Raw genomic sequence first — 16,638 nt, 5'->3', positions numbered from 1 at the left:
TAGATCTGAGAAGTTCTGATCTGAATGGTCCCCCTCTGACCACTGGGTACAGTGGCTCTTGAGTCTAAGGAGGTGCTAATTTAGCCTCTGCCTGAGGTTACCCAGCAGGAACTACGAAGAGAGCTGCAGATTCCCCTTCCTTTTTTTTGGAGTTTGGAGGTGCCCTGATGAGGCTCAGCTGTGAAGCAATGCAAGCTGCTGTGGGGCCTTGGGCCTTCTCTTGGAAGTTCAGGGTCTGTCTGGCCCAGCTGCAGTTTGTTAGGTAATTTTCAGATTGCAAAGGGCCAGGGCATTCATATGCAAAAGCCTCTGCTGCAGCTTGGGTGGGGTGGGGTCTCAGGGAATGAACAGGGCGGAGTAAGCAGCTATGGCTGGTCCTCAGCCATGACCTAATGGGCCACGTATCTCACTGTCCGGGTAGTCACTGCAAGCACCTTTGAGGGAAAGCCGCCCTCGACTTCCGAGTTCTGCCCGCTGCCAGACAGTCCAGTTTCTCCCTGTATGAGTCTGGGTCCCCGGAGACTCACCTGGAACTGGAGTTCAGAGCGGTCGGGGGCTTGTGACTCCCTCCGATTCAAAAAGACAGCCACGTCCTCTGTTGCCACCCCTTGCCACGTATGCCTCCGTACCTCTGTACTTCCGCACCTCCTCGGAGTCTCAGTGTGCTTTTCTCTTTCCTTCTAGTTGTAGAATTTCCACTCAGCCAGCCTTCCTGTGGTTCTAGATGATGTCCGTTTTGTCTTTTAGTTGTATTTTTTAATTTGTTGTGGGAGGCAGCAATTTCCAGTGTTTACCTATGCCGCCATCTTGGTTTTCTCCATTTAGCTTCTATAATTGAAACTTCGTTGCCGTCACTGGAGCTAAGAGCCAGCCCCTGCTCGTTGCAGCTCTGTGGTCACGGCCTGCTGAAAGCAGGTATCTGGGGTTTGTTTAGCTTCTATAATTGAAACTTTGCTGCCATCACTGGAGCTAAGAGCTGGGCTCCTGCTCACTCCTGCTCTGTGGCCATGGCCTGCTGAAAGCAGGTATCTGAGGTTTATTTAGCTTCTATAATTGAAACTTTGTTGCTTTCTGAGCTCAGAGCTGGGCCACAGCAGGTGGGGAACCTTGGCTTCCTGCATCACTGGAGGAAGCAAGCCTCCTGCTCACTTCAGCTGCATGGCTGCCGGCTGCCATCTTGGTTGGGTGAATTTGTATATCTCGCTGAATAGCCAATGGGAGGCATAGCGAAGGTATGTTCAATTACTATGTTTGTCTATTATTAGATAGGATATGCAAAACCTATGGACACAGACAATTGTGTGATGAAGGCCTGGGGCAAGGGACAGGGGTGGGCTAGAAGGAGTCAATGGGGGGGAAAAGGGGGCCATCTATAATACTTTCAACAACAGAGATAATAAAATAAACAAACTCACAAAAATTCTTCAAGGTTTCAATGTTCCTTACGTCAACAACATTGTAATAGTATAAAACTAACAATTACAAATAGTTATTATAAACTAATCCCTTTCTTTTTTTAAAGGGTAGTTTATTAATTTTTAGGGGGAAAGGAAGGGAGAAGAGAAAAACATCGATGTGAGAGGGTAACATTGATTGGCTGTCTCCTGCACGCCCTCCACCAGAGAGCAAGCCCACAACCCAGGCATTTGCCCTGACCGGGAATCGAACCAGCAACCTTTCAGTACCCAGTAGGACACCCAATCAACTGAAAAATACCAGCCAGGGTAAGTAATTCCTTTCTTATCACTAGTAAACAGAAAATTCATCTTGGGAACAAACTCAAAAGTACAGAATTAAACTTTCATTATACAGGCTTAGGCAAAAGTAGGTTTATAGTTGTGAGTATGTACAAGAGTTTATTCTTGTATTATTACTTATTAATTATTGTATTATTTCCCATATGAACAGTTGTAAATATACTTTTGCCCCACCTTGTATATACATTTAATAATATCAAATAAGAAGCACATTAACATGATCTCTAATAATATTAAATAAAAATAATTATAAAATTGTAATGTATATCTTTAGGTTTCCTCATAAAAATATTTAAAATAAAAGCTTAATAAAATTAATGGCAACAGTTGGCAAAATCATTTCACATTTAGGGCAATCAGATTTACTAGAAAGAAGATGAATTTAAGAGTCAGTGGAACCTAGGTTTGAACAGAAGCATCCCAGCTACTGTCTGGTTTCTCCTGTAATCTATTTGTGGCACACCAGCATGCTACATGGCATACAAGTTAGGAAACTCTGCTTTATGTACATTTTCTATAGCCTTGTTACTGTGCCCTGTGGAATTCTATTTCTATGATAAACAAATTTTTCTTCATATTTAACTTCTCTCTTACCAACTCCTTCTACATAACAAAACCTCTGAAGATATCAACTTATTTGTAATCTCTCCAATGAAAGCCATTCTGTTTTTTTTTCTTCCCTTCACTCTTAGGTTGAACAAATGATTATTTGTTACTATGTGCCAAATTCTTGGCATATAATAAAAGAGAAACTCTAGTAGGGAAACAAAAAATTAAACAGCCATAATGTTTAATAGAATGTTGGCCAAGGGAAAAGGTAAGACTATTAATCTAGGTCATAGATTATGATGCCCTAAGTTCAGAAAGTAGCAGTAAGATGGAAATAAGTAAATGGATAGGAAGAATTTTAAAAGAAAATCTAAGATGGCTGCCAATAGGATGGCAGGCTACAAGATACTGTGTAAGAGAACGAAAGGAGAGTGCGTGGATGAGTGCAGAGTGTCCATTTGTGAGTGAGGGACAGCTATATTCCAAGGGACTGTTGGGGACTGCTGGACTGGGCTCCGCGGGCCGGGTAGCCTCTGCTGCTGCTGAAATCTATCCTGGAGTGGTCGGCTCTGCTGCTGAGGCCACGCCATCTTGAAGGGGAGAGTGGCTGTGAACGGAAGCCCAGCCTCACCTTCAACCAGGGAGACCTCGGATACCTCCCAGGACCCTACAACCACAACGCCCCGGGACTAGCTGCGAACCCATGAACACCAGGACTCCAGCTTCCCCAACCACGGGAGCCCACTCTGTCTAGTGGAGACAAAGTGGCGCAAATATGTGGATGCAATGAGCCCTGCTCCTTCTCACAGAGCAGATAGAAAAACAACTGAATCGAACAACACCCACTTGGAATTGGCAAGTTAAACACAGCTAGTGAGGCAATCTGCAGACGGAAAGGTCAGATATTGCCTAGAGCAGTGGTTCTCAACTTTCCTAATGCCGCGACCCTTTAATACAGTTCCTCATGTTGTGGTGACTACCAACCATAAAATTATTTTCGTTACTACTTCATAACTGTAATTTTGCTACTGTTATGAATCATAATGTAAATATCTGATATGCTATATGTGTTTTCCGATGGTCGCAACCCACAGGTTGAGAACTGCTGGCCTAGAGAAAGGTGAGGTCTGGGATCCAGGCTGGAGGGAGAAATGCATGCAGTGACATATAGAGTCTCAGAGGAAGACTGCGTCCCACAGAATCCGCGGCCATTGGAGTCAGTGTAGCCTGCGAATGTGGAAGGGGGTCCACAGGGCTACTGGCAGAAGGGGATTCTACAAATAGGCCCACAGCTGGGCTGGGCCAAGAAAGGCAGCCTTAACTTCTATCAGTAAACCAGCTGCACAGTGCCAGGGGAAAAAGATGTGCACAGAGACATGCACAGTGCCAGGGTAAAAAGTTGCGAGGCCACGTGCTTACTCTGGCTTTTTCTGTTTTTAAGTCCTTGCTTTTGATTACTAAGACAAGTACATAGGATCTTCCAATTAAAAACACTCACTGAGACTGCAGGGTAAAGTTGTTTTTGTGAAACCTGGGGATCAGAGTGGGAAGAGACTAACAGAAAATCAGGTCTGGGGCAGTCTATTCCCTCAACCCAGTATTAAGTGTGGCAGGGAAAGCAATATGTAAATACTGGGTAGAGAGGCATTTTGTCCTCACATATTAATACAGAAACACTGTCGCCCAGGGGTTGAATCACAAGTGGACTCTTGTGTAAATACAACTAAAGGCAGTCTGAGAAACAAAGAGATCCCGCCTGCTTGAAAACAGGGTTGTGGCTTATGACACAGAGGAGTGGTGGATTGCAGGGAACTTCAATACTGTCCTGAGTACATGATAGAAAACAGACGTGCCAAACAGAACAGTAGAGGAAGTATGACCTTCACTATTCCACATTTTTATTTTTTACCTTTTACTTAAGAAACTACATTTTTTCTCACTTGATTTTACCTTTTTATTATATTTTTAATTATTATTACTACTATTATTTTACCTTTTTTTCAAGTTTTATTTTATTTTTTCTCTATTATATTTGGGATTAGTGTTCTATTTTCTAATCTTATTTTTCCTTTAGCATTATTTTACTCTATCTCACTTTTTCCTTTAAGCCAACACTCTTACTTTCCCCCTTTTTTTTGTCTTGTTTCTCTTACACTGTTCCTGCTTTACTATTTTCTTATCCTTCCTTTTTATGCCGTTAAAAAGTTATCTTACTTATATATCTAATTTCCGCTCCCCTGCTCCAAGTTCATAAACACTTCTCTCTTCTGTTTCTTCACAATCCAAGTTTTTTTCTTTTTTTAAATCTTTTTCTGTCTGTCTTGTTGTTGTTTGTTGATTAGTTTGTTTGCTTTTTTTGCTTCTGTTTTTCCTCTGCCCATTTGTTATCTTCTACTAATAGCTTAATTAATCCCCATCACCAACTCAGGCCTATCTACTCTCTATTCTCCTTTTCCAATAGTTAATGAATACATATATAAAAGCAGAGTAAAATTTAATATATTAAATTTTCTTTTATATATATTTTAATATATATACATATTCTTCTTTTTTTGTATTTTGTTTTTTACCTTACTTCTTACACACTCATTTTCTTTCTACCTCCTCTATACTGAATTGAGGCTATTTCTCCATACATTCAATTCCTTCATCTTACCTTTGGGAAATAAGATCTGCCTCCTCAGATTCATCTGGGTGTTTTTTGTTTGCATTTTTTGGATTCATTGTTGTTTGTAGTTTGCATGCATCTCTGGGTGTTTCTTCTTTGCATTTTTTTGATCAGTTGTTGTTTTATTGGAGTTTTCTCCCCATATACATATATTTCCCCCCTTCTTTTTTCTTCACTTCCTTTTCTCTCTTACATTTTGTCCTTTTCTCAATATCATTTGTGCACTGTTTTCTCTCCCCTAATTCTCTTTTCTCTGGTGGTCACCTATATTTGGGGTTATTAGTATCGTGATTACATTTATGTTTGGTGCCTTGTGCGTTGTGTCTTGTTGTGTTGTATCTTGTGCCTTTAAGTCAATGCAAGAGAGTGAGAGTTACAAAACCAGACACCCAGAGAGGAATGATCATGGGGAGACAAAGAAACAGCCTGCATAAGGGAGAAATGGAGGCATCACCAGAAAAGGAAGTAAACGAAATGGAGGCAAGCAATATGTCAGAGAAAGAATTCAGAGGAAATAGTTATAAGGTCACTGAAAATGATGGAAGACAAATTGAACAATATGTGTAAGAACCAAGAGGAAATGAAGAATCTAGAAGAAATAAAAGAATGATATCACTGCAATAAAGAACTCAATAGGAAGCATCAACAGTAGACTAGAAGAAGGGGAAGGCCACATCAGTGAGCTAGAAGACAAGGTAGGAAAAAATACTCAAGCAGAGCAGCATCTAGAAAAAAACTTAAAAAACAGGAGGAGAGCCTAAGGGAACTTTGGAACAAGACAAAACAAAACAACATCTGCATAAAAGGGGTTTCAGAAGGAGAGGAAATTGAGCAAGGACTAGAAAAGCTGTTTGAAGAAATAATGACAGAAACTTCCCTGATATAGGGAAGAAAAAACTCACAAGTTCAAGAATCACACAGAATCCCAAATAAGATTAACCCAAAAAGACAGACACCAAGACACATTATATTCAAATTGGAAAAGGCAACAACAAATTAAGAATCTTAAAGGTTGCCCGAGAGAGACAGAAAGTTACCTACAAAGGATCACTCATCAGACTATCAACTGATTTCTCAAGAGAAACACACCAGGCCAGAAGAGAATGCAATGAAATATACAAAGTCATGCAAAGCAAGGGTCTGAATCCAAGTATACTGTACCCAGCAAGGCTATCAATCAAAATTGATGGTGAAATCAGGAGTTTCACAGATTAAAAAGGACTAAGGGAGTTTATTAACACCAAACCAGCAATGCAAGAAATGCTAACGTTCTGCTGTGATATGAAGAAATAGGAAGCAAAGACGGAACACAGGCATAAAGAATAAAAATGGTGACAAACAAGTACCTATCAATTATACCTTTAAATGTAAATGGATTAAATGCCCCAATAAAAAGACACTGGATATCTGAGTGGATAAAAAAACATGACCCATATATCTTCTGTCTACAAGAAACCCGCCTCAGAACAAAGGAATCACACAGACTGATAGTGAAGAGGATGAAAAAAGGTTTTCCAGGTTAATGGAAATGAAAAAAAAGCAGGGGTAGCAATACTTACATGTGACAAATTAGACCTCAAAGTGAAGGCCATAACAAGAGATAAAGAAGGCCACTTAATAATACTAAAGGTATTAATACAACAACAAGACATAACTCTGGTAAACATATATACACCCAATACAGGAGCACCCAAATACATAAAAACAACTTCTGGAGGTTATCAAGGGAGAGATTGACAGCAATACAGTTATAGTAGGGGACTTTAATACCCCACTAACACCACTGAACAAATCCTCTAAACAAAAAATGAGCAAAGAAACAGCAATCCTAAATGACTCACTAGATCAGATTGAATTAATAGACATCTTCAGAACATTTCACCCCAAAGCCAAAAAATATTAATTCTTCTAAAGGGCACATGAGTCATTTTCAAAGATAGACCACATACTGCGACATAGGCAAAGTCTCTTCAAATTCAAGAAGACAGAAATCATGTCAAGCATCTTCTCAGATCCCAATGGCATAAAACTAAAAATCAACTACAATAAAAACAATAAAAAAAAAATTCAAACACCTGGTAGCATGCTAAATAGCATGCTACTAAAAAATGATTGGGTTACCAAAGAGATTAAAGGAGAAATAAAAAGCATCATGGCAAGAAATGACAATGAAAACACAACAATCCAAAATCTATGGGATACAGTGAAAGCAGTCTTGAGAGGGAAGTTCATAGCTCTACAGGCCTACCTCAAAAAAATAAGAAAAAATGGAAATAAATTATCTAATCCTACAAATCAAAGAGTTAGAAAGAGAGCAACAAGAAAAGCCCAGCTTAAGCAGAAGGAAGGAAATAATAAAGAGCACAACGGAGATAACAACATAGAGACCAAAAACAAAAAAAAACCAAAAAAAACAAAAACAATACAAAAGATCAACAAAACCAAGAGTTGGTTCATGGATTGTTAGAATCAACCTCATTAAAATGTCCATTCTACCCAAAGCAATCTACAGATTCAATGCAATCCCAATTAATATTCTAATGGCATATTTCAAAGATCTAGAACAAACTCTCCAAAAATCATCTGGAATAAAAAATGACCCCGAATAACTACAGCTATCCTGAGAAAGAAGAACAAAGTCGGAGGGATCACAATATCAGATATCAAGCTATATTACCAAGCCACAGTTCTCAAAACTGTCTGGTATTGGCACAAGAATGGACATATAGACCAATGGAACAGAACAGAGAACCCAGAAATCGACCCAAGCCATTATGCTCAATTAATATTTGACAAAGGAAGCAAGAGCATAGAATGGAGTCAAAACAGTCTCTTTAATAAGTGGTGCTGGGAAATTTGGTCAGATACATGCAAAAAAAATAAAACTAGATCACCAACTTACACCATACACAAAACCAAACTCAAAATGGGTAAAGGACTTGAATGTAAGTTGGTAAACCATAAAAATCCTACAAGACTTCATAGGCAGCAAAATAGCAGACATGTGTCATAGCAATATCTTTACTGACACAGCTCCTAGGGCAATGGAGACGAAGGATAAAATAAACAAATGGGACTACATCAAAATAAAAAGCTTCTGCACAGCAAAAGAAACCATCAACAAAACAACAAGAAAGCCCACAGCATGGGAGAACATATTTGCCAATGGTAATTCAGATAAGGGTTTAATCTCCAAAATTTACAGAGAACCCATACAACTTAACAAAAGGAAGATAAACGATATAATCAAAAAATGGGCAAGGGACCTAAATAGACACTTTTCGAAATAGGACATAAATAAGATCCAGAGACAGTTGAAAACATGCTCAAAGTCACTAATCATCCAAGAGATGCAAATCAAAACAACAATGAGGTACCATCTCACACCTGTCAGAATGGCTATCATCAACAAATCAACAAATGACAAGTGCTGGGGAGGATGCGGAGAAAAAGGAACCCTTGTGCACTGCTGGTGGGAATGCAGACTAGTGCAGCCACTGTGGAGAACAGTCCCATATGTTCATAGCAGCACAATTTACAATAGCTAAGATTTGGAAAGAGCTTACGTGCTCATCAGCAGATGAATGGATTAAAAAACTATCTATACAATGGAATACCACTATGCTGCTAAAAAAAAGAAGGAACTTTTACCATTTGCAACAACGTGGCTGGAACTGGAGAGCATTATGCTAAGTGAAATAAGCCAGTCAGATAAAGATAAATATCACATGATCTCACTCACAAGTGGAATATAATGATCAACATAATTTGATGAACAAGAATAGATCCAGAGACAAATGGTACAGGGTAGGGGTGGGGGTTAGAGAGCAACCAAAGGACTTGTATGCATGCATATTAGCATAACCAATGGACACAGACACTGGGGCGGTAGGGGCTTGCCTGGGTGGGAATGGCTGGGGAAGTGGGGTCAATTGGGGAAAATGGAGACATAGGCAAAACTTGAGACAATAAATAAATAAAATTTTAAAGAAAGAATTTAAAAAAAGAATTTTTAAGAGACTGAATAAAGAGAAATGAAGAACAGGAAGAACTCCAAATTGCTCTTGGACTTTTGGGTTGAGCAGCTATTTGCATGGTGTTGTCATTCACTAAAACAGGCAAGATAGCCTAACTGGTGTTGCCCAGTGGTTAAACATTGACCTATGAACCAGGAGGTCACGGTTCGATTCCTGGTCAGGGCACATGCCAAGGTTGTTGGCCTGGTCCCCATTAGGGCATGTACAGGAGGCAACATATTGATGAGATGATTCTCTTTCATCACTGATGTTTCTCTTTTTCCCTTTCTCTCTGAAATCAATAAAAACTTTAAAAAAAGAAATAGGCAAGACAGAATGAAGGCAGTTTTGAGGCAAAGAGGAGTTCAGTTCTGAACATGTTAAACCTGAAATGTACCTTTGGTATCTAAAAGGAAACATTTAGCAGGAATATGGATATATAGAGAAATCTGGAGAGTTATCTACCAGAAAGATACATTTGGGAGTCCTCAGTACAGATACAGTAATTAGTCATTGGATAAGATCACTTAGGACCCAGGATAGAACCTTAAGAAACATCAATATTTAAGAACAAGCAGAGGAAGAGAGGATAATAATAAGACTAATAAGGTGCAGTCAGTGTGTGGTTACATGACAGAAAGGAAGTTCAAAAAAGAAAGGTCAACTCTGTTAAAATATTGTAGAAAAATGAAGTAATGTACAGAGTTATTCTTTAGATTTTTCTATAAGGATTCTACTAGTAATCTTGTTAGTCTCAGTGGAATGGTGGGGATGAAAGCCAGAGAGAGCAGATTTTAAAGTGAGTTAGAGATGTGGAAAGATTATGATTAAAGATTATGAATGGAGAAAATAGTCGCTGTGGAGAATGAGAAACTGCTAAGTGGGGGATTTTGGGCACTTGGAGCACTCGATGCCAGCACAGCACCTAGTAAATGTGTTTGGTGGTGATGGTGAATTGGCCCTCAGCATCCATTCTATTCCTACTTTGTCTTCTAATACTGGAGAGGTTGGAAAGCTAAAAAAATTAAACTCTTGTGCTTTCCTGCAGTGAGGTTTCTAGACATTACTTAGATTTTATCAGTCAAGTGCCTCCAAAACGGTTTTGAAGGTAGAAGTGAGATACTAGAGTAGTGTGCCTGTGTGTGGGGTGTTTCATCAGTAGAAGAGATCTTAATATTCAGCAGCTTAGTAGGTGCTGAAAAGTAAGGTACAGGGCATCTGCTTTTTGCTACAGATGGAGCAGGTGCTCTAGAGCTAACAGATTCAGTGTTAGCGTCTTGATTACTGAATTTTAACCAAAGTAATGTATTCTTGGAGCCAACAGCTCAGGTAGTAGTTTGTTAATCTCTGAAACACAATAAAGGTGTAAGTTAGTTCCTGGAAGCACCTTTTCTGTTGGGGCCTCTGAGCTCACCATCGTCAAAGTGGTAGCAGCAGTGCCATCTACTGGTGGGTCAATTGTATGGTGTGTTCAGGAAATCATTCTTGAATGTTCACCTAGATTCTCACCCTTTTGGCTCTTAGAACAATTTTTATAGGCACCTAATTCTATTATAGATCTTTCTGCTTAAAATATCTAGAATTCTATTACCAGCAACTGAATACTGACTGATACAATGGGCTTATATAACTCTTTCTCAACACTACATTTTCTAGCCCAGTAGTTCCCCAAAACTAGTTTAACATATACCAGGGGAGTCTAGTAAAAATGGTTTCCAGGGCCCAATTTTTAGAGATTTAGGTTAAAAAAGTCTTAGGTGGTATTTGAGAATCTACATTTTAGTAAGAGATGGTCCTTGTGTTCAAAGATTTCAGAGTTCCATTATCTTCAGTATTTTTTTCTCTTTTGATATTTAAATCAGTACTTTTGGCCATCCTCCTCCTATTCTCACTGGTAGCTTCCAACATACTCTCAAGTTCCTTGATGATTTCCACATTTGATTCTACTGGTGCCCTTTGGACTACTTTACTTGCCACAGTGGTGAAAGGATTCATTATGCTAATTATCCATTAAATATGCTAAACTCAGGGTTTCTTTCCTTCAATTCCAATAACCCTCTTAACTTTACTTCTGCTACTCACAAACAAGGACACAGCATGCTCTCATTGTTATTCAGAAATATTTCACAGGTCCAGGATTTGGACTTTTAAACCCTCTCTGTGTGTATAAACTCTTTTCATCCTTTTACTTTTTTTAAAAAATATATTTTATTGACTTTTTAGAGAGGAAGGGAGAGGGCTAGAGAGTATGAAACATCGATGAGAGAGAAACATCGATCAGCTGCCTCCTGCACACCCCCTACTGGGGATGTGCCCGCAACCAAGGTACATGCCCTTGACCGGGATTAAACCTGGGACCTTTCAGTCCACAGGCTGACACTCTATCCACTGAGCCAAACCGGTCAGAGCCATCCTTTTACTTCTACAATCCAACTCACAGGGCTGATAATACAGGGTGGGGCAAAGGTAGGTTTACAGTTCCGAGTATGCAAAACAGTTTATTGTTGTATTATTATTTATTAATGTATTATTTTCCATAGAAACAAAGCAAAACACAACTTATTGTTCTACTATTTATTAATGTATTATTTTTCATAGAAACAACTGTAAACCTACTTTTGCCCCACCCTGTACATCAAATGTCCTAACTCAGACCTAGTTTCTTTTTTTTTTTTAATTTTTTATTACAGAGGGTATTACATATGTGTCCATTCCCCCCCCTCCCCCGCCCTCGACAGTCCCCTAGCCTCCCCTATCCCCCAGTGTCTTATGTCCATTGGTTATGCTTATATGCATGCATACAAGTCCTTTGGTTGATCTCTTACCCCCCTACCTCCCGCCCCCGAACCCTCCCCGGCCTTCCCGCTGCAGTTTGACACTCTGTTTGAGGCCGCTCTGCCTCTGTATCTATTATTGTTTAAAAGATTCCTAGAAGTGGGATCACAGGGTCAAATGGGAGTTCCATTTGTAGTTTTTTGAGGAAACTCCATACGGTCTTCCATAGTGGCTGCACCAGTCTGCATTCCCACCAGCAGTGCACAAATGTTCCTTTTTCTCCACATCCTCCCCAGCACTTGTCGTTTGTTGATTTGTTGATGATAGCCAGTCAGACCTAGTTTCACTTGACCTGGAGTCATGCTCAGTCAGCAGCTAGCCCAGAATCTAGGCATTCAACAAATGTTTGTTGAATTAAATTAAAATAGCAATGATATTCTGATAAGAACAATCTCTCAGATCATTCTGCAGTTTCCTAGCTCAAGGTATACTACTATAGAAGCTTTCTCTGTTACTACCATTTGCAAATTATCAGTAAAGTGTTTGAAAAATTTGTGAGGGAACAACAAAATAACTTTATAGAGTCCAACATAGGTGTTAGACATGAGCAGAGCAAGGATGATGGGTCAGGTATAGAAACTCACCAGGGCAGAAAGCCCTGGATGCCTTACAAGGGGCAAAACTGGGAAAACAAGAACCTTGCCTAGCGTATCACTGGTCAGGCAGTTTAGACCCCTGACCTTTTTCTCCCTAGAGATAGCATCTAGGTCTCAATTATATCTCAGCTCCAAGCCCCCAAAAGCAGCAAAACCAGACAAGTGATGCCTTGGCTGCCTCAGCCCCCTTGCCCTGGCACCAACCAATCAGTAGAGACCACAACCCTGAAAGAGCACACTTGGAAAGCTAACGTATATTCTATTAAGACCCTCCCATAAGGTTTCCACCCGCAAGAAAGATAAATATACTCAGGACAAAGGACCCAGGTGCACTCTTTCTCCAAGGAGCACACACTTGCCCATTTGCCCACAGGCACGTACATCCCCCAACCTCTGAGGGCAAATGGGCAAGGGATCCCATGAGACCTGCAACCAGGAGAGCAATGGGAAGCAGCAGCTCATCCCAGGCTAAACCCCTGAACCTGTCTCCAAAGCCCCCTTTTCTCTGACTTCTCAGTGAGCCAAAGTAACCCAGGCTAAGCTTTCCTGTTGCTTCTTCTATGCCCTTCTTTGTTTCAGCGTCCTAAGTACATTTTTGCTGACATCATGGACCCAATACCCTTTGGCTCAGCTCTGTGTAGCCCCTTCCTTTGGATATCCCATTCCCCAACCCCTTTTCCTTAAATAAATTCAATTTTTCTTTATTCACCACCTGAAATAGCTATTTAGCCTACCTGCACACCACAGATTTTAACCTTTCAACAGCTTTGAGAAATGACACCTCACTTGAATTACTAATTTGTTTACTTAATTGATAAAATGTTACATTATAATTATAGTTTCATTTCTCAAGAAATTTAAGCAGAAAAGAAACATGAACAGAAGATACACTGTGTTAAGTCAGTTATCATTAAAATAATATATTTTATTAATCTAAATAGTATCCTAAAATAAGACATGAATGTTTTACCTAAAACGCCTTCCACGCTGCTGGTTCATTTTTGCTCGAGGAGCCACACCATCAACAGCCATAAAAAACACTTTCCTAGGTTTAATAATGCGAAACAACACTTCCAAGTAGTGAAAAATATCAGTAAAAATTTTATCATCTGAAATTCTGAAGTGAACATCATCATCATTAGGATGGGAACACTGATGTATAATTCCATTCATATCCAGATACAAGTTGTCAAATTCAGGTATCTAAAAAAAAAAAAAGGTGAAGATCATTATTATAATTATAATCAACCATGGATATTTAAGAGGCTGGACAAAGCAGCCAATAAAAAGCAGGCTATTGGGGCATTCTTATTATATAAAAACAGTGAACAATCACTTTTGAATAAAGAAAGTAAAGGGGAAAAAACAGAAGCACTGGTAAGATGGAGACATATTATACGGTTACGTGCATAATGTAGCAATAGCTTGATTAAAGTTACTGTCAGGAAATTATCTATTTAAAATAAGATAACCTGGGAAAACACCATAAAAAGTGCTTGGTTCATTTGGTACTCAAAATATTAGTTTCTTTTCTTCCTACTGTTTGACATTAACTCTCAAAACCTCAATTTTCTCTAAGAATGGATTATTACTGTAATGTCCATTTATATAAAAAGGCTGTGTGTACATGATTATGAAAAGGTTTTACAAATGATTTAAAGCTTTACTGTATATTTGGTTTCACTAAAATAGAGTCACTAATTTGGGTGTATTATTTTATTAAATTTATTTTTGGTTACATGAATTTATTTTTTCTCTGTTTATATGTCTGGAACAAGAAAACACTACTGAAAAAAAATATACATTAACCAAGGACTAAAATGGACATAACTTAATACCTGCAACATCTAGTGTAATTAAATAATTTTTATAGTCTGTATTACATACTAAAGAAAAGTGTTTTGAATTTTCAAGCTTAATAGACTTTCCTTGTGTAAATTTAATGAGAACCATCTCTGAAACAGTTATTCAAGTTTTACCATATGCACAGGTAACAATCCATTTTCCTATTATTGAGAAAGTGACATACCTTTGAGTTTTTGGTTTTGTTTTTTTTATTGGGGCGGGGTGTTGTGAAAAGTTTTAACCTCTGAATCAATAAAACTATAAAATATTTCAGTAAAAACGCACTTGTGCTGAATACTACATAAAAAATTTAAATGCCCTTACTGAATAACAGACTCAACTGAAATGACTTATTATAATAATGAGATTTTAAAAGTAAATTAAAGATTTACTGTTTCAAAAAATCTGAAAACCCTCAATCAAAATATATATGTGATCTTTTTTAAGGAGGTGGGAGTACTTTATAAAATGATTACAAAGTTTCCCTAGGAGAATAAACATACAAAGAATATTAAAGAGAAGAATAATAAAGAAAAATCCGTTCTCTATATTAAAAATTATAAGACTATATGACTGAACCACATAGTTTAGAAGCAGTCTAAGTGTACATATAAATTTCGTACATAAGAGGCATTTCAAGTCTGAAAGAAAGAAATGGGGGCACCTAGGCAACTATTAGTAAACAAAGGTATCTCACTGTATAACAAAATAAATTTCATAAAGATTAGACATTTTAATTTGAGAAATAAAAGTAAAAAACTATATACAAGTATTTTGGAAATGTTAGGGTGGAAAATCCAGAAATAAAAAACCAAACAGATGGTGGACTTGGCTATATAAAAATATATTTTTAAATCTACAGGGTTAAAAAAAAGAGCCATAAAAAAGTTTAATGAATATAACAAAATGCAGGAAATGTTTGCAAATTAGGACAAAGTCAATATTCCTAACATACAAAAATCCTCAAATATAAATAAGGAAAAAAGCAAAGTTTAAAAGTAAGCATGGAAAATGCAAAGCAATGCAAAAAGGAACACAAATTGCTAAAAAAACATATGAAAAGATGTTCAACATCCCCAAATTTCAAATTAAACTGACACATCGTTTTCCCTATCATGTTAGCAAAGATCAGTAAGATTGCTACCCATTATTGGTAAGGTTTGGGGAAATGCATAGTTCATATGTTATTATGGAGTGCCAGAGGAGAAGAGAGAAAGCAAGATACTGAAAACCTATTTGAAGAAATGACAGAAAACGTCCCCTACGTGGTGAAAGAAGGAGACTTCCAATTCTAGGAAGCACAGAGAGTCCCAAATAAGAGGAACCCAAAGAGGTCCACACCAAGACATATCATAAATAAAATGTCAAGGGTTAAAGACAAAGAGAGACTCTTAAAAGCAGTCAGCAAGAAAAAAAACAGTTATTTACCTACAAGGGAGCACCCATATGACTCGAAGTATGCACATCTTTGACCCAGGATTTCTACTATTGAAAATTTATCCTGGGACATAATCATAAATTTGCATAAAGATATAAGTACAAAAATATTCATGTCAGTATTGCTCAGAAAAGATAAAAACTGAAAACCATTGAAAGGCCTCATAGAAAAGTGATGATGGCATGGACACAGACAACAGTATGGTTAACTGCCAGAGGGATGGGAGGGTGTGGGAGTTAGGAGAGGATAAAGGGGGAATAAATGGTGATGGAAGAAGACTTGACTTGGGATGGTAAACACACAATACAATATACAGATGATGTATTGTAGAATTATATGCCTGAAACCCATATAATTTTATTAACCAATGTCACCCCAATAAATCCAATTAAAAAAGAAAAAGAAAATTGCCGAAACTGGTTTGGCTCGGTGGATGGAGCGTCGGCCTGCGGACTGAGGGGTCCCGGGTTCGGTTCCGGTCAGGGGCGTGTGCCTGGGTTGCGGGCGCGTCCCCGGTGGGGGGTGTGCAGGAGGCGGCTGATCGATGTTTCTCTCTCATCGATGTTTCTAACTCTCTATCCCTCTCCCTTCCTCTCTGTGAAAAATCAATGGAATATATTTGAAAAAAAAGAAAATTGATGATAGTACATCCATTCAATGGAATACTCCACAATCCTATATAATAAAAGCCTAATATGCTAAGCGTCCAGTAGTCCGTTCAACCAATCAAAGCGTAATTTGCTAATGATATGTTAAGGCCGCTCAAATGCTCACTGTGACCTGCACTGACCAATAGGGGGCAGGCGCTCAGACTGGTAGGTTAGCTTGGTGCTGCTAGGGTCTGGCTGATCAGGACTGAGTGAGATGGGCAGGACATACCCTGGAGCCCTCCCACACTCCCTCCCTGGTTGGCCAACCTCTTGCGTCCCTCCTT

At 38.7% G+C, this 16,638-nt stretch overlaps 1 protein-coding gene across 1 annotated transcript in view; it reads right to left on the bottom strand.

The window, feature by feature from the left end:
• The window catches only part of XRN1 (5'-3' exoribonuclease 1), a 203,723-nt gene that overhangs the window by 172,851 nt on the left and 14,234 nt on the right, over positions 1-16,638 (bottom strand). The window contains 1 exon segment of the mRNA XM_006757506.2: positions 13,392-13,624. Coding sequence (XP_006757569.1) covers positions 13,392-13,624 — 233 coding nt within the window.

Source organism: Myotis davidii, unplaced genomic scaffold (genome assembly GCF_000327345.1).
Source record: "Myotis davidii unplaced genomic scaffold, ASM32734v1 scaffold495, whole genome shotgun sequence".
In the NCBI taxonomy this organism is placed as follows: Eukaryota; Metazoa; Chordata; class Mammalia; order Chiroptera; family Vespertilionidae; genus Myotis; species Myotis davidii.
The sequence above is the reverse complement of the archived record's forward strand: the minus strand, read 5'-3'. Positions and strand labels throughout refer to the sequence as shown.